The 13,554-nt window shown below is 43.3% G+C and overlaps 1 protein-coding gene across 4 annotated transcripts in view; it reads right to left on the reverse strand.

The window, feature by feature from the left end:
- TENM2 (teneurin transmembrane protein 2) overlaps positions 1-13,554 on the reverse strand; it is a 1,128,378-nt gene that overhangs the window by 71,605 nt on the left and 1,043,219 nt on the right. For all 4 annotated transcript variants that reach the window (XM_045075622.1, XM_045075621.1, XM_045075624.1 and 1 more), the window contains 4 exons: positions 13,110-13,320; positions 8,740-8,859; positions 5,104-5,365; positions 4,050-4,317 (listed from right to left, as the gene is read on the reverse strand). In XM_045075622.1, coding sequence (XP_044931557.1) covers positions 4,050-4,317; positions 5,104-5,365; positions 8,740-8,859; positions 13,110-13,320 — 861 coding nt within the window. The remainder of the gene's footprint in view (positions 1-4,049; positions 4,318-5,103; positions 5,366-8,739; positions 8,860-13,109; positions 13,321-13,554) is intronic.

Below are 13,554 nucleotides of genomic sequence, written 5' to 3' on the forward strand. Positions count from 1 at the left end.
CTACCATTAGAGGATATTAGAGGACCAATTTATTATACTGAAAATAGTAAATAAAGGGAAACAATTGAGCATTTGTCTCTTCTTTCTTATTTGAACTATACCTCATATAACCAAGTAGCTAATGAGAAAATATCTCTATATAAAAGTATTCCCACTATTAAATGGAAAAGCAATGATAAAATTAAAATATGACTTTGCAATTCCTAATGACTTAATGGATCTAGGCAATGAGCATCAGTGGCCACCAAAGTCACAGAAGGAAAAACAAGAAGACCTTAGATGCCTCCTGGTGGAAGATGACAGTACCTATCCAGCTGTCCTGCTTAATAGGAAGATCAGAAAATAAGAAACCTGGGAATAAATTTAACCAAAGAGGTGAAGGACCTATATGCTGAAAACTACAAGATGTTGATGGAAGAAATCGAAGAAGACACAAATAAATGGAAAGATATTCTGTGTTCATGGATTAGAATGATTACCATCATTAAGATGTCCACACTACCCAAAACAATCTATGGACTCAATGTGATCGTTAACAAAATTCTAATGTCATAATACTGAAACACAAAAATGAACAACAATCTTAAAATGCGTATGAAACTGCAAAAGACCCCAAGTAGCCAAAGCGATCTTGGGAAGGAACAAAGCTAGAAGCATTACACATCCTAATTTGAAACTGTATCACAAAGCTATTGTAGTCAAAACAGTATGGGATGGGCATAGAGACAGACACACAGATCACTAGCATGAAATAAATGGTCCAGAAATAAACCCACACATATATGGTCAATTAATTTATAACAAAGGAGGCAAGAATATATTATGAGGAAAAGACAGTCCCCTTAATAAATGGTGTTGGGAAAACTAGACAGCCACATGAAAAAGAATGAAACTGGACGACTATTCTACATCATACACAAAAATTAATGCAAAATGGATTAAAGACTTGAAACCATAAAACTCCTAGAAGAAAACATAGCTGGTCTTGACATCTTGACGTTGGTCTTACAGATGATTTTTTTGATTTGACACCCAAAGCAAAATAAGTAAGTGGGACTGTATCAAGCTAAAAATCTTGTGTGCAACAAAGGAAACCATCAACAAAATGAAAAGACAACCTACTGAATGGGGAAAAATAGTTGCAAATCCTGTGTCTGATAAGGGGTTAATATCTAAAACATATAAAGAACTCGTATAACTTGGTATGAAAAGGCAAACAACCCAAGTAAAAAATGGGCAGACTACCTGAATAGACACTTTCCCAAAGAAGACATACAGAAGGCCAACAGCTTCATGAAAAGATGCTCAACATCACTCATCATCAGGAAAAGGCAAATCAAAACCACAATGAGATACCACTTCACACCTGTTAGAATCGCTACTATCAAAAGACAAGAAATTACAAGTACTGGAAGAGATGTGGACTAAAGGGAAGCCTCATGCACTGTTGGTGAGAATGTAAATTGAATGCAGCCACTACAGAACACAGTATAGAGGTTCCTCAAAAAAAAAATTACAAATAGAATTACCATATGACCCAGAAATTCCACTTTAGGTATCCTTCCAAATAAAATGAAAATGCAAACTCAAAAAGCACCTGTACCCCATGTTCATTGCAGCATCACTTACAATAGCCAAGATATGGAAACAATCTAATTGTCCATTAATGGCTGAATGGATAAGGAAGGTGTGTGTGTGTGTGTGTGTGTGTGTGTGTGTGTGTGTGTAATATTATTCAGCCACAAAAACCCTGAAATTTTGCCATTTGCAACAACATGGATGGACCTTGAAGGCATTATGTTAAGTGAATAAGTTAGAGAAAGAAAACTACTGTATGATTTCACATCTAGGTAGAGTCTTTAAAAAAATAAAACAGAGTTACAGAGAGAGATTGGCTTGTTGCTAGAGGCAGGGTGTGGGAGGTGAGAGAAGTGGGTGAAGGGAGTTAAAAGTAAAAACTTCCAGTTATAAAATAAACAAGTCTTGGGAAACAATGTATGGCATAGCAACTATAGTTAATGATACTGTATTGCATATGGTAAGTTGCTAAGTGGTAGGTCTTAAGAGTTCTCATCACAAGAAAAAATATTTATAACTATTGTGTGATGGATGTTAAGAGACTTGCTGTGATCACTGCACAATATATGTAAATATGGAATGTTTTATACCTGAAGCTAATGTAATGTCGGATATCAATCATGCCTCAATAAAAAAATAAAGTTGATCTAGATTAAAAAAAAAACCCTCAAATCTGAACCTTAGAAAGCCTCAAGATTCCACTCTCACCTCAGTTTACAAGAGATCTAGAACAAAGCAATATTTTAAGCAGACACAGGGACACAATCAGAAAACAAACTAGACTATAGAAATTCTACAGGCAAACAATGCAGTTGATGTAAAATAAAATATAGAACTTAAAAAAAAAGGAGCTGGACATGAAAGGGAAAACTATAGCTTAAAAAAATTTAAGAGAAATCAAAATTGCAAAAGGAAAGTCTTATTCGGATTCTGGTTAAAACAAAGCACTAATATTTTATGATATTCATAAGAAAAACAAAATATTAAATAATGGGCTATTTGAAGATATTAAGAAATAAGTATTTTAAAAATTGTGATAACCGTTGGCATGTTTTTGAAGAGTTTTTTAGAGATACATGGTGAAATATTATGGATAAAATGATGCAATATCAGAGACTCAGAAAAATATCAGGAGCAGGGAGGGAGGTGGATGAAAGAATGGAAAAGCCAGTATCCATCATGACTTGATAATGCCAGAAGCTAGATGCACGGGGATGCACTATAATATTCCAACTACTTTTTGATGTTGGGTATTATTTTGATATTGGTAAAGACTGGTATAGGATTTGATGGGTCACTTAATATTAAGTGGCACTAGTTACTTCAGTCACGTATTACCATCTTTATTGAGAAGTACCTGAACTTGCCCATGAACCAGACCACTAGAGCCATCTCCTGAGCATGTGTAACCTGCTAGATATGAGGATTTAGGCAACTCCTTCACACTCTCCGTCCTGTCTTATTGGCACAATGGGGTAAGGAGAGTGCCTCTTTGATAAGATTATTGAGAGTTTACTGGGGATAAAGTATTTAGCGTGGTGCTCTGCACAAAGGGAGTGTCTCATAAATACTGGCTGCCGATGACAGTGAGAATTTCCAAGTTTGCTGGCTTCTTATTTTGGTAACTTATTATAATTCTTGGAAATTGCAAGCCTAGTGGTGAAGAAAATATAGGATTCTGGATTTTAATTAATCCCACACAGCTTTCTACAAGTAGGAAAAGATACTGGGTCGGTTGGTATTCATCCACAGCTCACAAGTCTTCAGAGACTGATAACCAACAGACTCTTTTCTTATGGTGGTCTTTCATCAGTGGGCCATCATGCAATTCCCTTGAAGGCACAGGCTGAAACACAGCATGTGACTTTCACATCCCCTCCAGCTCTGTTTTCTGATTCTCGTGGTGCATTCTGAGCCATCTGCAAGTGCTCTCTGGAACATGATCTAGCCCCTGTTCCGCCTCTTTTCCCTATCTCGAATGTTCTCCTGTCCATACATTCTACCCACACTGGCCTTCTCTTTATCTTTCAAACACACCTAGCTCTTCTTGCCTTTCTTCCCCAGAAAAAGAATGCTCTGTCCCTGATTTTCACATGGCTCCTTCTTGTCATTCAAGACAAGAAGGTGCCAAGAAGAGCAGGTGCCCCTGCTGAAGTGTCATCTGCCGAGGAGACTTCCCTGAATGCCCCCCACCCCCACAGTTGCTCTTGCCTCCCAGCAAATATCACTGATTTTTACTTCAATATTAGCCCATATCACTGCTTGATATTTTCTTGTCCCGTCTGTGGTTATTATGTTGATCCCTCAGTAGTGCAGAAGGTCCACGAAATAGGACTCTTGTCTTCCTCACTGATTACTGCATTCCTCTCGACTAGGATAGTGCCAGTAGAACTCCTGGTAGGAACTGGATATAGATCAAATTAATGCATGACTAAACCCAAGAGTCAATAGGAGTTGAAACCAAAACATACCAACAGCATCAGAGAGTCCATATACCCTTTGGCCGTAGGCATCTGTCTTATCCCAGATGAAGGTGTAGGCCAGGTTGGGAGAGGCCTGGAATGACTTCTGGAAGAGGTGGCCCTCTACAGCTACCATCAGGTGAACCTTGATAAGGTTCAGGGGCACCGTGGACTGGGTCATGGTGATCTTCAACAGAGACTTATAGCCCGCGGTCCTGGAGCTCAGGTAGCGAAGCTTCACATTGGAACCAGGGAGCTCAATTTCTTCATGAAGAACCTGGGGAGGAGATACTGCAACCAATGAGTTCTGGGCAAGTGGGCCGCTTACACACCCGAGGTTGCCTCTCTGTTGCTCTGCTCACCATAGCGTCATGCCTTACGTGGGGGGCAAGAACCAGAACCACTTCCCACGACTGAGAGAGAGAAAACAAAAACAAAAACAAAAACAAAAACATCCAAACTTTATCCTACACCATGGAGTGAAGGGGCTGAGGTTATGATTTTTGGATTAATAATTATTCCTGGTCACTGTTGTGTTTCTTTTTAAAAACCACACTGTTGGCAAAAGATGTAAATAAGAACAGCAGGCTTTATTGCTAGCTGCATGTAAGGACGCCACAAGAGGCTGTAATTATATGAACCTGCAACTTCCAGTGACAATTGGTATAAAGCAACAGGGAGGCAATAATGTAATATGCCCTCTGTCCTAACACTGATGTAGATTGTTAAAGTGCCTCTTATCATGTATCTCTGTGACTAACAGGAATAAAAAGCAATTTGCAGGTGGGTTGCACATATGTATATTGTTTTTATTTTATTAACAGCTCCGGTGACTGCCAAAGCCTTGAACGACTATCTGAAAACATCTGGAATATCCAGGAGAGAATCAGTTTTCTCTCCAGTGACCATGAATCCTATGGTGTTCCTATTTTTTTTTTGTCCCTCCCCCTTAATATTAGTCTCTGGCCCCCCTAGAGTGTGAGATGAGTTGAGGGGAAGCTGGCCAGCCGGTCTGGGTGAGGGCAGTATGGAAGAGTCCGACCCTGGTACCCGCCATTCCTACCTGGGTCTCCGGCACGATGGGATTCTGCCCCGGGGAAGCACTGAAGAAGGTGGACAGCGGGGAGGAGATGATGATAGGATCCGGTCGGACAAAGCCACTGAGGTCACAGCTGGGGATGGAGTTCTCCTCGGTCTTCATGACCAGGGTGTCCATGGCGTAAAAGCTATTCCACGGCAGCCACACGGTGCGCTCCTGGCTCATGAACGGGGCTCGCTCGAAGTGCAGGGTCAAGGAGGCACCCCCGTTGGCGATCAGGTCAAACCTGGACAGGGGAGAAGCGGGCTCAACTGAGCGGGCTGCATTTACCTTCAGAAAAGGCAGGGGCTCTGAACTCCAGCCCTGAGGGCAGTGCATAAGAGAACGCAGAAGAGGAACGTGGGCTTTGGAGGCAGATGGGCCGAGTTAGAACCCAATCTCTGCCACTTCCTAGTTGTGCAGCTGTGGGCACGTTACCAACCCTCTCTGAGCTCCTTTCTGCATCTGTGAATTGGGAAAAATTATACCAACTTCCCAGAAGGGCTGAGAGAATGACATGCGAGGAGTGTGGAGCACGGGTCAGCACACGAGGCACCCCCGAGCTAAATCCAACCTGCCACCTGTTTTGGCAAACAGAACTTTTATTGGAGTACAGCCACGCCGATTTGTTTACTTATCCTCTCCAGCTGATTTCGTGCTACAAGGCAGAGCTGAGTAGTTGTAACAAAAACCATATGGCATGCAAAGCCTAAAATATTTACTATCTGGCCCTTTACAGAAAAGTTTCCTCTGCCCCTGATGTAAAGCGCTTAGCATTGTGCTGGGCTAACACAAGTGTTCCATAAATAGTGGAGTTATAAAGATCACTGCTAAGTCATGGGAGAGCCTCATGAAAGCTTTCATCTCATCTACCCGGACTATTATGAAATATATATTTGGTTCACGGAGCATTACCGTTGGAGAGACAACTGACATATGACGTTAGTTTCAGGTGTGGTATAACATAATGATTTGAAATGTTGCATATATTACAAAATGATGGCCACAAAAAGTCCAGTTAACATCTATCTACGCGTAGTTACAAATTTTTTTGTGATGCAAACCTTTACGATTTCTTCTCTCAGCAACTTTCAATATGCATACAGTGTTATTAACTATAGTCCCCATGCTGAATATTACATCTCCAGGATTTTACTTATTTTCTAGCTTGGAGTTTATACCTTTTAAACCCTTCATCTAACTTGCCTAGTTTCTGATATTTTTGATAATTGTTCTTAAACCTTATTCTGGTTTGTTCCTCAAGAGCTGGACAAAGGTGTATTCCTAGTAAAATAAAACAAAGGTAGTTTTTTCCCAATTAACAGAAAAGGAGGAGGTTGATGGAGAGAAGTCTCTCAGTTTTATGTTTCTTTTCCTCCACCAGGATCTCAACTCTTCAAGGATGAAGGATGGTGAGGCTTTCTTGCTCACTTCAGAATTCCCAACAATTAACAGACTTGCTGGATCATAATAAAAACAGTGAAAATATACAGGTCTGCTGGCTTCACCCATTTTGGGTAATACTTCTGGTGGGTTTCGTTTGTTCGTTTGTTTAATTTTAGTTGTTTACTTCTGTTTTTGTTTGTTTACTTTTGGTGTTTTAAAAAAAATTTATTTATTTATTTGACAGAGAGAGAGAGATCACAAGTAGGCAGAGAGGTAGGCAGGGGAGGTGGGGGAAGCAGGCTCCCCGTCGAGCAGAGAGCCGGATGCGGGGCTAGATCCCAGGACCCTGAGATCATGACCTCAGCTGAAGGCAGAGGCTTAACCCACTGAGTCACCCAGGCGCCCCACTTTTGGTGTTTTTTTTAATAGACATAAAACGCATGGGTGAGGAGCACAGGAATACTAAGGTAAATATCTGAGCACAGGATATTTGTTTGTCTATTTAATTTGGGCGTGCACACTGCTGGGGATGGTGCTGTACAGGACACAGGAGAGAGTCAAATGTCTTGATATGATGGAACCAAATCATCGATGTCTGTGGCACACATTACTACACAACAGATTGTGTGATTCCTCAGAGCCTTCACAAATATATCCTGTTATTTCCAAGGCTTTGCAAACTGAACAGGCTGAAGAATCACCAGTCCTGGAGGTTGGATAGATGATATGGGAAGTGGGTTTGGGCTGTAATTAGTCAGGAAGCAGCTGAGGGGGATGGGGCAGCATAAGGTAGGGGCAGGCAGCAGGCCAAGGACTTAGAAATGTCCTCTGCATTGCCATCAGACTGCAGGGTAAGAACACTGGCTTCTAAGAATGAACAAGACCTGGGATAGTTCTGCACACTACACATCACAGTCAGTCCTAGCGCGTTGAAACAATTAGATTTGGCTGTAGAAGTGTATGAGTGAGGGGGCACCAGGGTGGTGTAGTTGGTTAAGCATCCAACTCTTGGTTTCAGCTCAGGTCGTGATATCAGGGCCCTGGGATCAAGCCTGATGTCGGGCTCCACGCTCAGTAGGGAGTCTGCTTGGGATTCTTTCTTCCTTCTTCCCCTGCCCCTCCCCCCACCCACCTCTCTCTCCCTCCCACTAAAATAAATAAATAAATCTTAAAAAAAAAAAAAAAGAAATGCATGAGGGAGCTATCAGAAGCTTTGTGAATATTGGGATTTTGGTGGAAATCATCAGATGTCTTCTTGGAGTTTCAGAGGTGAGGATGTGAGGATAGGGTTAATGGGCTTGTCAATTTGGAAACAACCTGCAAGGCTACCTTAGGACATTAGAGAGTAAGCCCAGACTCTTCAAGGCAAGAAAAGGCAAGGCTGTACTTCTTATCCACATGCTACATCCATGATTTTCCAGACTCCTGTTTTCTAGAAAAAAGTCTTACATCAGATTTACAGTAACTGTTTTCACTTTCATTTGGAATACAAGGCAATAGTTTGTGGGGTTTTTTTTTTTTTTTTTTTTTAAATCTCAGGGTGGGTGGGTGATTTCCTCATCCCATAGATTTCTTCTCTTCTTCTTCTTCTTTAAATTTCAACTCCATGCCCAGTGGATTAAGGAAATAACATAGCTTTCATCTTGGTGGGGGCTGCACGGGTGCATGTTTCCAATCAGAAGATAATAGGAAAAGGTTGCCGTCTTCACGCAGCAGGGTGACGGCTAAATGTATTTAATTAGACTTCTCTGATTACATCCCACCCCCTCAAAACAGGCACGAAAACAACACAGCTCCTAAAGCCACAGATGAGAGCAGAAGGGGTTCACCACAGGACACTATGTCATGTGGATCCTTGTCACCCTGCACTGCCTTTGATTTAAAATAGGAGTGAGTTTCCAAACGCCGCTTTGCCTTTTTCTTTTTAGAATAGGCCCTCCCCCCGCTCCAGCTCCAACACATGCACAGACACAGCAAAGCACTTATCTGACATGGAAGAAAGGAGAATGATGGTTATCGGCAGCCCCAGATAGCCTGTCTCTTCTCTCTGTTTTTAATTTTGGATACCATGCCATAAAGCAACAAACGTATTTGGGGGGGATCCTCACTGGGGCTCTGGCCTGATGGACATCCCAGTCCACAAGGGGAAGCCACGTGGTTCCAAGGCAGTAGCCCCATCTGCCTCTTTGCTTGCCCCCTCAGCCCTGAGTAGGTAGGGCTCACGGAGCTACTTACGTGCCATCTTGGCGGGTAATGGTGTAGCCGTACTTTGGGTATTTGACAAAAGACACGTTCACTCCAACCAGAGGAGTCCCATCTGTAGTTACCACTTGTCCTCGTATGAGAGAAACCAAGCTGAGAGAAAAAGAAACATACGACTTGAGCCACACAGAGGAGAATAAGACGACCAGGGGGTGTGTCAAGTTTTCCTCCTATGTTGCTGCTGTCCCCACCCATCCTCCTTTGGTCACTAGGCTTTCAACATTTATTTCTGGATTCATATGATCACACCTCATGGGGAGGTCTTCATGCTTGCTTTCCTTGAGGAGCAGAACTGGTGACATGTTGGAATGAAATCCCCGGACAGCCTTCCCATTCACTTAGATGGGCAAAGGAGTCTCCTGTGCACAGTCCCTCTACCCTTGGCCTTGCTCCATTTCCTGACATCATTTGGCTTTTGTTTGGCCTGAGCTTCAGGCTGCCCCTCATAACTCATGCTTGTGCCTTAGTCTGGCACAGAGAGTATTATACGCGGGTGAGAGCTTCCCCATCTGGCTACTCATTTCCTTTTTCAGCTTTGGAGAAAGGCAATGTTACTCTTCTCCTCCAGGCTGGGATGTCAGAGGGAAGAGAGGGAAGCACACAGAGGTTTTTCTTTCTTGTCTTTTCTTTTTTTTTAAATGAAGCTGGGACATCTACATACATTGTGTTTTGTTGCCCTCTAAGAGCAAAATTTCTTTCAATCCATGAGAGCCTGAGGAAAAGAGAATATGGGAGATATATTTTTTTCTGGATTCTATCTTAGATTCTGGATTCCACATAACTCTCTTTCTGTTTGTATAAAATTCCTGCTATTTGATGGGGCAGGGGTTGAAATCCCACACAACTTTTTCCCCACTGTCAGCAAAAGCTATGATCTCTCCAGATCATAGTAACTAGAACTTTCTTGAGGATGCCACTATCCAATGAACAACTTCTGCAAAATCCCATAAAGCAACAGAGATAGGACGAGAGTCTTCTCAAACACCACAGGGGGAGAAGGCACATGCCTCCTCTTACCTAAATTTTCTGATTTCACAGAAACGGGCTAATGAGAACTTCCATTTTTGCATTTAGCCCCCAGCCCACCAAGCAGGTCTACAGCTGTTTTTGTGAGCCTTCAAGCCACTGGGCATTTGGAAGAGGCAGAGAGGTACTCAGGTTTCCAGGTTCCTGGACAGAGTCCCAATTTCTAGGCTAGGTAATCAAACTGACCTGTTCTTTGCCAGAATCTTGTCCAAGTCTGCTTGATTTTTGGAATGCACTTACTTCTGCCATCTCAGGTGACCCCAGAACTGGAGGGGTGCTTTCTCCAGGCACCTCTCTTTTTATTAGCAATACCCCCAACTGTTCAACTCCAACCCTTTGATGATCTCGGGAGGGCTTAGACTGTTCCACTGACAGCTCTAATTGTCTGCTACCGTCAGCCTAACAAATGCATCCCATTTTTAGCTGGTTCCAACTATAATGCTAGAGTCTTTTGAAAGTGGAAAACTAAATTATGAAAATAATTCTTTTGTTCAATTCCATTTCCTTATCTTAGTGCAGACTAAGATTTCTTTCATGCCTTCCGAGACACTATTTTAAAATCGATGTGTGTTGATGACCACAAGGTACAAAGCATTTGTGATGAGAAAACAAAATTGGGAGTATGCCCCGCAGTGGTTTTTTTTCTCCCCTCCTTTTTTATACCACTGTTATTTCTTTTAAATCATTCCCATAGCATGAGATTTTGTATAGCGTCCCAGGAATAAAAGAGGCCTGGTTGCCTAGGCTTCCCACCCTCTATTTTCCTAATTCTTCATTGTTGCTGGCTTCATATCGTTTCTAGGAAGACAATTCACAGAAAAGACTCAGCTAAGACATGCTATCAGTTCATTTCTATTTATGATTATTGATGTGTAACAATTATCACATTATCTAGATAGTGAGATCTGCTCTATAAATTATAGTGGTGGAGTCAAGGCATTTTAGTGATTTTTGTATGCCATTATCTCGGGGAAATGCCTTCTTAGAAGTCTTGAATTAACTTCTTTTTTACTCCTCGCTTTCTCCTTCATTTTTCTGTCAGAGGATAATGCACTAAAATTCTCATGCTTGGTGAACTTCAACCTGTCTTGGAGTAACATTTTGTATTTCTGAATTATGTATCTACGTCAGTATGTTGGAATGTGGGCTCACGTGGGGGGTGGTGTCTACGGCGACTTTCAAAGCTCCAGAGATGCTTTCTCTAAAGCAAGCCTCTTCCTCCCAGATCTCTGGGGCTGGTCTAGTCCACCAGATATTCTGGAGTCCCTGCCTCCTCTCCTGAATCTTGGCTGTAGCTCAAGGTGCCTTCTGGAAATGGCAACTTGGATAAGAAGGAGAAGACTGAATTTTAAGGGACAAAAAGGAGAGTATCAGGAAATGACTGGATTTAGGGTGGGAAAAATGAAATGTTAACAGGAAGCTGAACAGAGCAGGGGCCTTTGAGTTGCATTTACTGTACAAGCAAATTGCATGCAAGCCCTCCTGGAATGCTCCCAGCCTGGTGCTAGGGCCACTCGTGACTCATTGGCAACAGGAATTATGTTCATTATTAAAGGGAAACATAGCTGTAGAATCCCTGTCCCAGAACTAGGATTCTAGCAGGCAAATGCTTCTCTGATCAAAGATTTGTGGTTTCTTTTATTTTTGAGGGGTTCTTGTATTAAATAATACAACTGTGCAAGTATATTCTGTAATATTCTAATTTTATCAATCAAGAAACTGAAGTTTATGAGGTTAAATAACTTGCCTAATGTGGCACAGGCGAGGGGGTGTCAGGGCTGAACTAGGAGACGGCTGAGATTATTTTTTCTTTTCTGTTTTACTTTTAGGAAAGCAACAACAGGTGAGAGGCTAAAGTTGCTGGCCCAAAGTGACCATGTTAAGAGCCCTCATATACAAACTGCTGCCAGGAATTGGGGCTGCACACCTTCCCAGAGAGTTCTTAGGGGCTGTGGAATTAATCAGCTGTACCATTACCACCTCCCCATCCCACCAGACTGTCCCAAGGGGGAGGAGCAGAGTCTAAGTCATGGCCTGATGTTGTTTCCTCCCCAAGGTCTACTGGGAGGGGCACCAAGAGAATCATTTAAAAAGCTAGGGGCTCCCGTGGGAGGTGAAGTCTGGTATTTCCATTACGGGCTGGAAGCCTGCTTGAGCAGCATACTTCCTGAGTTGCTGCTGGGCCTCCCCAGAACTGAGTGAGGATAAGAGATATAAGAGAAGGATGGCACGAGGAGGAAGGTAAGAGGGCTGAGGAGGCCAGGAGCACCCCGTTCAACTTCAAGTTTCCTAGAGGTTTCGTGAAAGAGGACCCAGCCAGCAACTCTTCTTTCCCGGTGGGAAGGAGACCCGAAATGAGACAGACAACCCCAAGAAGACCTCATATCTGCAGACACTGTTGACATCTGGACCCAGACCCACCAAGAGAGAGATCTGTGAGATGCAGGCAGGCCACAAGAAGACCCTTGCCTCTCTCCCCAAGAAGACCTCATATCTGCAGACACTGTTGACATCTGGACCCAGACCCACCAAGAGAGAGATCTGTGAGATGCAGGCAGGCCGTAAGAAGACCCTTGCCTCTCTGTCCTTCCTCTCACCCTCAGAATCATGACCAGTACCTTGGAGCGGATGGGGTGCCTCAAAGCCAACTCTTCCCTCATTCTCCTTTCCAGGGGTACAGTTCTAACTTGGAAGGGAGGGGCCAAGCGGACTGTAAAAGAAACCCAGAATTTTCCCCAGAACTGCTTCAAATTAGCTACTGAGAGCAAAAGTAAATTCAAGAGAAACCCCATCATTTTGGAAAGAAAGGGAAAATGCCCCAGCACGACATCTTGCCCAAAGCAGGTCAATAGCAGGTATAATTGATAGGGTTGGGGGGAGGATGGGAAACAGTCTACATAAAGGCTCTGGATTAGGAGAGGCGCTCAATAAATTCTAATTAATGCTATTCAGCTAATAGCTGCTTTCAAAAATACTCTGTTGAATGAAGTATTTCAGGGGTGATCAGACAAAAGGTACTATCAGAGGTATTTTATAAAGAGATAAAATAGTAACAATGATATAATAAAATAACAGATCAGAAAAGTGATCTCAAAACCAGACCATCCACAGATGTGTCCAGCAGCTTCTGGGGTGAAGGTGGCCAACTTCCACAGACAGGAAAGGGCCCTCTGTGAACCAGAGAGAGGAGTTGCCCTCATGGGGTAGTTTCTAGGCCAACGGGGCCCGCAGAAAAACCAGGAGCACTTCCTTCCTCCTGCTCTGCCAGGAAGGAGACCAGCCACCTCGGCAGCCTGTATGGACGGAAGGGTGCCCACCTGCTGTTGAAGGGGTTGTCTCCAGGGATGATGTGGGTGCTGTCTTTGCCTGCCAAGAGCTTGATGCGGTCGTAGAAGGACTTCACGGCAGGTGAGTCTGTCTGGCTCTGCTGAATGATGTCCAGGGGGTCCCGGGACCCTCGGCAGAGCAGGCTGTTCTGACAGGCTGACTGCAGGCAGCAGTCAGGGTCCAGGCAATCCACCAGGCCATCTGGAAGGACAGAGGCAGGACCACGGTCAGGGCATTTCATGGTAAAACGCTGCGGAGAGATGCTTGCACCTTTGCCGGAAGAGCATCAGCCCCTCCCAAGGGTTTTTGAAATGGCAGAAGTCACACAAATGGGCCTAGTTTAATTCCAGCACACATGCAGAGAAAAGCGAAGACCGAGAGGTGGATGAATGATTATCCCCAGACAGTAGGTGAGTGTGCGTCTCTCTGTATTAG

This window comes from Mustela putorius, unplaced genomic scaffold (assembly GCF_011764305.1).
Source record: "Mustela putorius furo isolate JIRA1106 unplaced genomic scaffold, ASM1176430v1.1 tig00000145_pilon_pilon_pilon, whole genome shotgun sequence".
Lineage (NCBI taxonomy): Eukaryota > Metazoa > Chordata > Mammalia > Carnivora > Mustelidae > Mustela > Mustela putorius.